The sequence below is a fragment of the Molossus molossus genome, unplaced genomic scaffold (assembly GCF_014108415.1).
Source record: "Molossus molossus isolate mMolMol1 unplaced genomic scaffold, mMolMol1.p scaffold_m16_p_10, whole genome shotgun sequence".
Lineage (NCBI taxonomy): Eukaryota > Metazoa > Chordata > Mammalia > Chiroptera > Molossidae > Molossus > Molossus molossus.
The window spans coordinates 109,234,012-109,246,471 of record NW_023425345.1 but is presented as its reverse complement, the minus strand read 5'-3'; the positions used below and the strand labels follow the sequence as shown (position 1 = coordinate 109,246,471).

Sequence of the window (12,460 nt, the reverse complement as noted above, 5' to 3'; positions counted from 1 at the left end):
TTGATGGTTTGCTTCTTGGCTTTACCTACTCTACTATTGATTTCCTGTAAATTATTCTTTAAAATAATTTTTTTTCTTTATTGATTTTAGAAGGGGAGGAAGGGAGAGGGAGAGAGAGATAGAAGCATCAATGAGAGAGAACATCGATTGGCTGCCTCCTGCACACCCCTAACTGGGGATTTGGCCCGCAACCTGGGCATGTGCCCTGACCGGGAGTTGAACCAGCAACCTCTTGGTGCATGTGTCGATGCTCAACCACTGAGCCACGCCAGCCGGGCTATTGGTTACTTTTTATTTCAGTTAGTGCCTCCTTTATTTTTGACTGGTCCTTTTTTATGTTGTTGATGTTCTCACTAAGTTCCTTGAAGTTCTCATTAACTTCCTTGAAGTTCTCACTAATTCCTTGAGCATCCTTATAGCCAATTTTTTGGACTCTGCATCTGTTAGATTGCTTATCTCCATTTTGTTTAGTTCTTTTCCTGGAGTTTTGTTCTGTTTTTTTCACTTGGGACATTTGTCTCCTCATTTGGGCTGCTTTCCTGAGATTGTTTCTATGTATTAGGCTTCATAGGGTGGCCTATTGTAGTAGGTGTCCTGTAGGGTCCAGTGGCACAGCCTCCCTGATCACCCCAGTTGAGCACTTGAGGTGCACCTCTAGTGTGTACTTTACACCCTTCTGTTGTAATTGAGTCTTTATTACTGTTGGCACATAAATAGGAGGGATTTACTCAGGCTGATCAGCTGCAAGGACTGGCTGTGCACACTGACCACCAACCTCTGACCACCTTGGAGGATCAGCTGTGCAGGGGCCCACCACACAGAGAAAGACTTACTTCAGCAGGGCTCTGGTGCCTACTGAGTCCACCTTTGAGTGTGTTGTTTGTGGAGATGGTTGGGTTGTAGTTCTTCGATGTGGACTGAAGCTGTCTACTGGGTGTGCTGGCTCTGGGGCAAGGCCAGCCACTGCCTGTGTTCTACCTGGGGCCACCAGGCATAAGCTACAAAGTGATCTACAGATGGCTGCTTCTTGTGCTGGGCTTGGAGGTGCTCAGCTGCTTCTTGTGCTGGGCTTGGAGGTGCCCAGGAGAGGCTAGGCTGTGAACTAAGGCTGGCCGCTGCTGGTGCCAAGCCTGGGGCCACTTAGAGAGAGGTATGGGGTTCGCTGAGGCAAGCTGCGGCTTCTTTGAGAGATTTTAGGAAAATACGAAGCATGAGCCCAGGGAGGCCATTCCTATGGTAAAGCCACTGGAAACAACTTGGATGGGCCTGAAAGTTGAGTGGGGCAGGGCCTCAGGGAAGCACCAGGGCGGGGCGAACAGTGGATGCCAGGTTGCTAGAGTCCCAGATGTGGCACCTGTCTGCTGGCCCCATGGGGTAGGGCTCAACAAAGGAACAACAGCCTCCACCAGCACATCTGTCCAGAAAACTCAGTTCTTCCCCATATGTCTTTGGACTCTAGCAGCCTCAGCCTCCCTCAGCCTCAATTCCTGCTGGCTTTTACAGCCAGAATTTATGGGACTTCTCTTCCTGGCACTGAAACCCTGAGCTGGGGGCCTGGTGTGTGACAGGGACCCCTTGCTCCTCAGGAGGACCTTCACAGCCTAGGTATCTCCTAGTTTTTATCCAACACACATGGGTGTAGGACCACCCTGTCTGGGCCTCTGTTCCTCCTACCAGTTTTGATGTAGCTTCTTTAATTCTGTAGTTGTAGGACTTCCATTCAGCTTGATTTTAGGCAGTTCTGAATGATGATTGTTCTGTAGTTTAGTTGTTATTTTGATGTGGTTGTGGGAGGAGGTGATACCACGTTTACCTATGCTGTCATCTTGACTAGAAGTCCTATGAACTCGACTTTTTAAGATTTCACATATAAGAAGGTCATACAGTATTTCTGTGTCTGGCTTACTTGACTTTGTGTAATACCCTTTAAATAGCACCTGCCTCTGCTAGAATTATGAGGCTATAATAAAAAATTTATTATTTTCTAGTAAACATTATAATGCCCTTTTCTTTTTAGGGGGTTGCTTTTGCCCAAAGTAGTTGAAGATCGTGGTGTGAAAAGAACAGACATTGGAAATCTTGGGAGTGGTATATATTTCAGCAATTCACTCAGGTTCGTATGATTATATCCTTAATCGTGTTACTCATACCCATTATCAGGGAATCATTGCTGAATGCTTGCTGTGTGCTTTTTTCTGTCTTACCCTGGTGAGGAATTTCTCACTCAGGAAATAGGTAACTCATTTATTTCTCAAACTAAAAACTTCTGCACAGCAAGAGAAACTGCCAATAAAAAAAAGGCAACCAATCGAATGAGAGAAGATATTTGCAAACAATAGATCCGACAAGGGCTTAATATTCAATATATATAAAGAACACATACAATTCAACACCAAAAAAGCAGTCCAGTTAAAAATTGGGCAGAAGACCTGAACAGACATTTCTCCCAAGAAGACATACAGATGGCCAAAAAATGTATAAAAAGATGCTCAACTTCACTAGCTATTAGGGAAATGCAAATCAAAACTACAATGAGATACCACTTCACACCTGTTATAATGGCTATTATCAACAAGACAGGTAATGATAAGTGTTAGAAAGATTGTGCAGAAAAAGGAACCCTCATTCACTGCTGGTGGGAATGTAAACTGGTACAGCCACTATGGAAAACAGTATGGAGGCTCCTCAAAAAATTAAGAATAGTTATCATATGACTCAGCAACCCTTCTTCTGGGTATGTACTTGAAAAATTTGAAAACATTTATTCACAAAGATATATGCACCCCTATGTTCATTGCAGCATTATTCATGGTAGCCAAGGTATGGAGACAACCAAAAAGTCCTTAGACAGACGACTGGATAAAGAAGATGTGGTACATATATACAATTGAATACTACTCAGCCATTAGAAGGGATGAAATACCGCAATTTGCAACAATATGAATGATCTTGAGAATATCATGCTAAGCAACAAAAGTCAGACGGAAGAAGTTAAGAACCGTGATTTCACTCACATATGGGATATAAAACTGAAAGCAACCGATGAACAAATATGACAAACAAACAAAAACTCATAGACACAGATAACAGTATGGTGATTACTGGAAGGAAAGGTGGTAGGGCAGGTATAAAAGGGTAAATGGGGGATAAATGGTGATGGAAGGAGGCTTGACTTGGGGTGGTGAACACACAACACAATATACAGATGATGTACCATAGAACTGTACACCTGAAGCCTATATAATTTTATTAACCAATGTCACCCCAATGAATTTAATTTTAAAAATTCATGAAATCTTAAAAAAAAAGAAAAGAAAAAAACAGGGCATGGAGAGCAGCCAGTGTAGGCGTGTATAGTAGAAGCATGTACAGTGGAAGCACGTATAATGTAAGCATGTACAGTGTAAGCTTGTGCAATGTAAACATGTACAGTGTAAGCATGTACAGTGTAAGCATGAGCAGTGTAAGCATGTACAGCATAAGCACATGCAGTGTAAGCATGTACAGTGTAAGCACATACGGTAGAAGCACGTGCGAGCATGTCTTTTGTGGTGGATAGTAGGAAAATTGTATTTGAAATCATCTTAGTGATTTTTCTGCCTTAAGATCTTTTACACATATGTGCCCTCTTAATCCTTAGACAACTCCTTGATCCCGATTGTCTCATTGTCATCATCTTATCACAGGGAGAACACAGGGCAGGGAGGGTGTCTTGCCCATAGCCACACAGTATTTTGTCTTTCTCCTGAGCCAGGAATCTTGACTTCTACAGCACATGACCTCTCTTCTAAACAGTTTATTTTATATGAACTCCATATACCTGGAATAATGTTTTTTTTTTGTTTTTGTGTTTGTTTTTTTTTATCCTCACCCGAGGACATTTTTCGATATTTTGTTCAGATAGAGTGAGAGGGAGAGAGAGAGAGAGAAACATCGACGTGAAAGCGACACATCGAGTGGTCGCCACCCACATGACCCAACCAGGGCTGGGGACAAACTGCAACCAAGGTACATGCCCTTAGCGGGAACCGAACCCGGGTCTCTCCGGACCGCAGGCCGACGCTCTAACCGCTGAGCCAAACCGGCCAGGGCTGTTTTATCTTCAGTATCCTTGTTAATAATTAAATCTGTCCTCATAATAGCCATAGTGTATTTCATACCTGCCCTGTGCTAAGCACTGGCTAAGTGCTTCATGTATATTGTGGCAGTTATATGGGTGTCTTATAATTATTGAAACTTAACATTTATATTACAAGTGCTCTTTTATGTACAAAATATTTCAAAGTGAAAATTATTAGATATTTAAATATTTTTAAAATATTTAATTGGCATTCAGTTGAATTTAACCAAATTGAAGTCCGTCGTGACTTTTGACAGAGTGGTTTTGGTGAAGACTATGAACAGAGCCGATTTGCAGTGGCTCAAGAAGTGGTCAGCAAACAAGCTGTGAAAACTGGGCAGATAACATGCAAAAAAATGAAACCAGACCACTTTCTTACACCATATGCAAGAATAAACTCAAAATGGATCAAAGACATAAATGTGAGACCTGACATCATAAAACTCCTAGAAGAAAACACAGGCAGTAAGATCTCTGGCATTTCTCTTAGAAATATTTTTTCTTATATATCTCCTTGAGTAAGGGAAACAAAAGAAAATAAACAAATGGGACTATGTCACACTACAAAGTTTTGCACAGTAAAGGAACCCACCAACAAAATGAACAGACAACCTACTGAATGGCTGTCATCAATATACATCAACAAACAAATGTTGGTGAGGATGTGGAGAAAAGGGAACCCTCATGCACTGTTGATGGGAATGCAGACTGGAGCACCACTTTGGGAAACAGAGTGGAGGTTCTTCAAAAAAATAAAAAATGGAACTGCCTTATGCCCTCTTTGGAGAAGTGTCTATTCAGGTCCTCAGCCCTTTTGTTTTAAATATTTTTTAAATTGATTTTCAGAGAGAGAGAGAGGAAGAGAAAGGGACACACAGAGAGAAACAACGATGAGAGAGAACCATCAACCAGCTGCCTCCTGCATGCCCCCTATTGGGGATGGAGCCTGAAACCCGGGTATGTGCCCTTTACCTGGAATCGAACTGGTGGACTCTCGGTACACTGGACGATGCCCAAACCAACTGAGTCACACCAGCTAGGGTTCCTCTGCCCATTTTTAATTGGATTTTTACAATTAAAAAATAATAAAGAAATTGTATTAAAAAATTAATTGGCATTCAAACGAATTGAACCAAATTGAAGTTCTTGATGACTTTCGACAGAATGGTTTCAGTGAAGATGTATGAACAGAGCCAACTGCAGTGGATTGAGAAGTGGTCAGCAAACAAGCCAGGAGAGTGGTCACAGACTCTGTGGTGGGTGGTGGGAAGGGTGGGGGCAGTGAGGGAGCAATCGGGAGAGGGCCAGAGGGCTAAGTCCAGGTCCAGGTTCCATGGGAAGGAGTTAGCATGTTTGTAGTGAGAGGAAGACCCCATAGATGGGTCAGGTGTGTAAGAGGAATGGGGGACATTGATCTTTTTTAAAGTACAAGTCAGAGAGGATGGAACAAATGGTCGTTAGGCAATGTTTTACATTTTGGTCTTGATCTTTGAGAAAATAGAGGTTTCCCAATCTGTGTTCCTCATAGTAAAAGCTGTTTTTATTAAAACTGCGGATTGGAAATTTTTGTTTTTCCTTTTGGATTCAGAAGACTCATGACAATATAGCACCCGTCTTTCCCTTTGATCAGTTCTTACTCACTTGGTATTTAATGTCCTTTCTGAGCTTTGGTGCAGAGAATTAATCTACTTTTTCTTAATTAATAAGGTGTGTTTTTGTCCTTCTCTTGAACCACTCTTGTGTTTATTGGATTGAAATATGGATATTTTAGTAGCTAATGAAGATTTGGGAACAGTGGAATTCTTCCCCTGGGAACACAGTGCTTTCAGCACTGCCTAGCACAGTAGAAGAGCAGTGTATGTGTCTGTCACATCGGATTGTTAAATAAATAAATGAACAATGAAATTCTAAATGAATCTTCAGAGATATTTTAATAACAGTAAAATTTGGAATGATCTACTAGCAAGGTCTTTTCAAATACTATCTTCTATGTATATAATAAAATGTTATTGCCATGTTACAATGAACTATACATTTGTACTTACTTCTCTCACATGCAGTACAAGTATTAAGTACTCACACCCGGGAGGGACAGACGGCACCAGACTCTTGGCCATTTGTGATGTCGCCCTTGGGAAGTGCATGGACTTTTACAAGAAAGACCCCTCCTTGGCAGAAGCGCCACCTGGTCATGACAGTGTCCATGGGGTTCCTAAAACAGCCACTGTCACCACAGACTTTGAGGTATTTGTATCAAGAAACAGGCAGAGAGACTCCTGTGTTTACTAAATATGCTGAAGTTTAAATAATTATTGTTTATCTAGTGTCTGAATTCAATATTTTCATATTCAGAAACTAGCAAACACGAAACTTTGCTTTTATGAAAACGTGCCAATAATGGTTTTTTCCACCTGTTTCTGTTTGTTTTAGGATGATGAATTTGTGGTCTATAAAACCAGTCAGGTTAAAATGAAATATATTATTAAATTTTGCATACCTGGGGATGAAGTAAAGGACTTTCATTCTTGTAATAATGTTGACTTAGAGGAACACACACCTGAGGTTTCAGGTTTTTCAAAGGTTGAAGGTAAGACAATTTTCTTGAATGCTGTTTCATATGCTATTTATAAAACTCAATATTATATTTTCCATGGAATGTATATTCATGTTTGGTAACTATACATATGGCCTCAGATATAAATGTTTCATTTCCTTTTTTATTTTGTAAAAATGAAAACCAGGATGCTTGAGAGAGTTTAAGGGATCCCAGAATTACGTTACTTCACTGACACACCAACGTTGAGCTCATCCACCTCAGGCTAATCACGAAAACCCACTGACACATAAGATGTCAGTGCGCAGCAGGTGTGGTGGAGGCTGGTGGGACAGGCAGAAGGCTCAGCTTTGGAATCGGGAGCTTGGGTTTGCTCACCAGGCTGTGCGATCTGCGATCTGTGACAAAGCACCTCATGTCCCCAGGCATCAGCCTCTCTGGGGCCTGAGACCAGTGGCCACCCCACAGTGCTGCTGAGAGGACTGCTCGGGACAAGTGTGGACGCCCCACTTTGCGTCCTGCCCCTCACACAGCAGTAGTGCAGATAAGTAGGGGATGCAAGCTTCCTAGGAAATCATAAGCCCCAACCACTGTGTTTATTATAGCATTGTAAAAACACAGACATTTTTAACTGTGATCAACGTCTTTTTTATCAGAAACTTACGACTTCAGGGTGGGGAGAAACTGGCAGTCAGAATACTCTTACCTGACCAAAAGCCCCAGGAAGAGGAGAGTCAGGAAGGAAGGGCGGTTTTACAGGAAGATGTCCTGCTGGGTTTTGTTATAGTAACTGTTACCAGGTGGAAATGAACAGAGGAGAATCATTCAACCCATTGATGTTGGAAAGATATGAACATGGCACCAAGGGTGTCCACCTCTGGGAGAATATGCATGAGTTTGAGAGCGAGTGGTAATACGATGTGGGAAATTACAGAGGGTGCCTTTTCTCTGTAGCAAAAGTTTCAGCTGTACAAAAGATCAACATCATAAACCCTCAATAAATTTTCCTCAAAACACAGTGTTTTTGTAAGAAATAATGCACACCAATATTTTATGCATGCCAAGCCATGTACAAGGAATTAGTTAAAACTAACATGATGCAGGAAACGTGTCTATGAAGTACTTGGAAAGCAGGTTGGGCTCCATTTGCAGGTGCAGCTTGCTGAGCGCAGCTGGTTCACAGCGAGGAGAAACCTGTGGCTGCAGTCACCTCGGAAATCTGCTAGTGCTCGTTCCTCCGTGTCACCACTTCAGATTTTTTCCTCAGACTCAAAACATTTCTAATAAATGTAGAACGATTTTAAAAGATTTATTGTTACCGCCCTGGCCAGTTTGGCTCAGCGGTTAGAGCGTCGGCCTGCGGTCCGGAGAGACCCGGGTTCGGTTCCCGCTAAGGGCATGTACCTCGGTTGCAGTTTGTCCCCGGCCCTGGTTGGTCGTGCGGGTGGCAGCCACTCGATGTGTCCCTTCACGTCGATGTTTCTCTTTCTCTCTCCCTCCCACTCTATCTGTACAAAAAAATGGAAAAATGTCCTCGGGTGAGGATTAAAAAAAAAAAAAGATTTATTGTTACCTATATGGTACAGAAGAACACACGTTAGGGAAAATTCTTACCAATGAAAGGACTGTGGGAAGACTTTCAGCAAACGCTCAAGCATCAGGTATCAAGAGACAGTTCACTCTGGACAGAGACCTTACAGACAGCGAGTGGCAGAGCTTGTAGTCAGTGCTCACACCTTGCGCACGTCCGGAGACCACCCAGGGAGATGCCGTGTAATTGCAGCGTGCGTGGAAGTCATGTGGTGGACATTCATGCCTTGCAGTTCACCAGCGAACCCGTAGCAATGCAGTGAGTGTGGGAAGGTTTTCTTTTCGATATTCACAACTTTGGATTTGTGAGAGAATACATACTGGAGAGAAACCACATAAATGTAATTGTGTGATGAGGCTTTTATTAAACATAAAGGCCTTCTGGATCATCGAGGAACTCATACAGGAGAAAACCTTATAAATGAAAGAAATATGAGAAAGTTTTTTCTAGACATTCACAACTTTGGAGTCATGTGAGAATCTATGTAGGAGAGAAAACTGAAAAATGTATTGAGTGCAGTAAAAACTTTAGACAGAGGTCAACATCAGAAAACCCACACTGGAGAGATGCCTCACAAATGCACACGAAATAGAAACATTATAAACCCGATTTACGTGGCAGTGCTTCTCTCCAAGGCTCAAGCTTTGGGGAACATCGACGAATTCAAGTAGAAGGAATTTTATTGAGATAAAACCTGTGCAAGTGCTGAAGCCTTACTCAACGTCAGAGACTCCATCGTGGAGAGAAACCATGTGTAGCGTGTGTGTGAGGCAAAGCCTATCGCCAGGGCTCACACCTCACTGGATATCAGAACACACGTCTTTCAGAGAAAGCAGACAGAGGTATGGCAGGCTTGGCGAGCTTTAAGCCTCATGGAGCATAACAGAATTCTTACCTGGGAGAAAACTTACAAATGTATTGAGTGTGATCAACTGTATAAAAAATGTGCAACTTTGTGGTCAAGACAGAATTCATATATGATTGAAACCATACACATATGTTAGGGCCCTTAGCAATGACCTGGGTATGGCAAAGAATTCCTATTGCACAGAAACATTACATATGTGATGAAGGCGATATGTTTAATCAGTTCTCTCAATGAATGACACAAGAGAATTTATATTAATTGCTCTTGAGGATTAACCAATATCAGATATTAAAGTCCACAGATAATTAAAAGTTGAAATTATTTTAAACTCATGAGAATGTTGTCTGTCAAAGGAGCAAGGAAGTTTGTGGAAAGGTCTAATCATCTTCAGTTTGTACAGTGCTTTCCAGTTATTTGAGGCTTCTTGCAAAGGCTACGCTGCAGTGATGACTTACAGCGTGAAGTTTGAGATCTGGTGATGTTACGCTTTTATTACATGCTTTTCATTTCTCAATGATAGTCTCAGGGTCAGGGATGGAAGGACCTACTTTACCAGGTGGAGTTTATTCAGATCCGTGTAACCTGGAAAAATTAAAACACTGATTTTAAGATACAATATGGTGTAAATTTGAGAATCTGGGGAGTGGCAAAGCATAAATGTAAAACTATTAGCTAAATCATAGTGCATTTTGTGGTGACAGCCTCTTCCCTAGATTTGTTGGTATGACTGAGGGTCTCTGTGGATGATCAGAGGAAAGGATTACTCCATCAGGTGACCATGAAACAGAGCAGGCCAGGACCCTGAAGGAGGAGTTTTCATGTTAGAATGTGGTTATTAGGAATGGCAGAAATGGTAGCAAAAATGGAGGGTGAATAATGGTCCCTGCTTTTTGAGAGTTAACATATTGTAGATCAAGGAAAATGTCTTATGTTTGGAAACAGAAGGTAAACTGTAGGAAACAGTTTAATCAAAAGAACCAGAGTCGAGCGTGCTTGTGAAGGATTCAGAATTGGCCATTTACAACGCACTTTGATGCCGTGTTTAAAGGTGGAAGGGTGGTGAATGGTGCTGGAATGGGACTTGCTCTAGGTGGTGAACATGCAATGTAACGCACAGATGCTGTATTACAAAACTGTACACTTTAAACCTATGTTTGGCTTCCTGTGTATTCAGGAAGAATACTCCGATTATTTCTCTGGGGTCTTTAAATGATGATTGTGGGAAGAGTATATATTTATACCTCTAAGTAGTATTTTTGTACTACTTAATATAGTATGTGAACATTTTTTTTCAATATGCTGTATTAAGAGTTTGATCTAGTCTTCCTCAGATCAAAAGTCTGGGAAATCTTACCCTTGCTAGTGTTGCTCAGTGGTTAGAGTGTCATTCAGTTGGATCCCTGGCCTGTCAAGGCACATGCTGGAGGCAACCAACTGATGTGTAATGAGAGAAACATCAGTGTTCCTCTCTCTCTCTCTTCCCCTTCTCCCTACCTTCCACTCTTTCTAAAAATGAATGGAAAACACATCCTCAGGTGAGGATTAACAACAACAAAAAGTCTAGGGATTCTCAGATTTTGCCAACATGCTTTTGTAGCACAATAAATAATAGTGACTAGTTCAAAAGTACAAGCCCAGGAGTACAGATATCTAGAGTTGGCCTAAGATGCTTGTATTCAGATGTCCTTAAGATCTTCATTACTTTGTGGATGCTTCAATGTGTGCCTTTCAGATGGTGGTGTGACTCGGGGCTTCAAGCCAATCTCTCGGCGTCTGTGGATTTAGAAGGCAGAGTGTCTGTTGCCGACGCTACCCCCATTCTTTTCATGTGGAGTCACTGACTCTTCAGAATTGGCTACTGAAAGTCACAGAATGAAGTTTGTCCATTTCTCCTAAAATATCATGTATGAAGGGGAGGAAAAGATATAAAGATCAAGGTAACAAAAATGGAGAGTGCAAGGATGGTTTTAAAAGCTAATATTAATATTTTTAATGTATAGATTACCAGTTACCAGATACCAGACTTTCCAGTAACATCCAGGCCGGCCTCCAGGACATCTCTGGAAATTTAGTTCCCCTTGAAGACCTGCATATCAAGGGGAAAATAATAGACTTTGTGGCCCAGGTGAGCTCTTTGTGTTTTTACAATACTTAAACCAAAGGGATGTCAATCATGAATGAGAGTTGAATTACAGTTGCATGAACTCATGTATATTTCTAAAATTTGTTTATTCATTGAGGACCTACTACAGCTGGGGACTGTTCTAGGCTCTGGGCATACGGCATGAAATGATATGAAAAATCTGCCCTCACAGAGCACCCATTGCACTGGGGAGCCAGGCAACAAACAAGGTCAATAAACAAAATGCCTACTATGTTAGATGGTGGTAGGTGATAGACACAAAATCGAAGTGGGAAGGTGTGGGAGCTGTGCAGGTTGGAAGGATTTCACATTGGAAGTTGGATGGCCAAGGAAGGCCTCACTGTGGTGATAGCTGAGTACAGATGTGTAGGAAGTGAGGGACTAAACCATGTGGACCTCTGAGGGGTGCTCACTCCAGGCAGAGGAGGCAGCCCATGCAAAGGACCTGAGGTTGGAGTGAGCCTGATATGGTCAAGGGACCCGAAGAGTGTTTGGAGCAGCATGGATTGAGGAAGCATGGAGGAGGCGAGGTCAGAGAGTTAGGTTGGGGGAGAGCAGCTCACATTCGGAGGCAGGACATGCTATCTTTAACTCTGAGCAAAATGGGAACCTCTAAAAGATGTTTGGCAGAGGATATGATTGGAAGCACACTGGCCACCATGTTGACAATAGACTGACGAGGCCCAGTGAGAGATGTCTTAGGTCAGGTTCTCTGGGAAACAGACTCCTGATGGAAATCTGTTTTCAGAATGCTTGTTGGGAATCGCTCTCTGGAGCGACACCCGTAAAAGAGCGCAGGAGGCAGACCCTGGCAGAAGGACACATGGACTGGGACACTGGCATGCTGGCCTTTCAGAGGCTTCTGATGCGATGCAGGGGGCAGGCCGTGTAGCCCACAGGGACCAGCCATTGGATGGTGCTGCCCCTGGGGTGTGGTCATTACCTGAATGAGGCAGGTCATCTTTGGAGAGGACATTGATGAGAGGTACTCGGCAGCTAGCACTCCCTGCAGCCTTGGTCCTGAAAGGACATCTGGGGCACACCATAGCATCAAGTGTAGTGCCTGTTGAGTAATTCAGTCAAGGGTGATGGTGACTTGGACCAAAATGTTAGTAGTGGGGATGGTAAGAAGTGATTGGGTTTGGCAGAGGACTGAAGGTAGAACCAATGGTTTGCTGATGGAT

At 42.5% G+C, this 12,460-nt stretch overlaps 1 protein-coding gene across 1 annotated transcript in view; it reads left to right on the top strand.

Moving 5' to 3' along the window:
• Positions 1-12,460, top strand: part of PARP4 (poly(ADP-ribose) polymerase family member 4) — a 141,430-nt gene that overhangs the window by 47,294 nt on the left and 81,676 nt on the right. The window contains exons 13-16 of the mRNA XM_036252164.1: positions 2,018-2,113; positions 6,181-6,364; positions 6,551-6,707; positions 11,134-11,258. Coding sequence (XP_036108057.1) covers positions 2,018-2,113; positions 6,181-6,364; positions 6,551-6,707; positions 11,134-11,258 — 562 coding nt within the window. The remainder of the gene's footprint in view (positions 1-2,017; positions 2,114-6,180; positions 6,365-6,550; positions 6,708-11,133; positions 11,259-12,460) is intronic.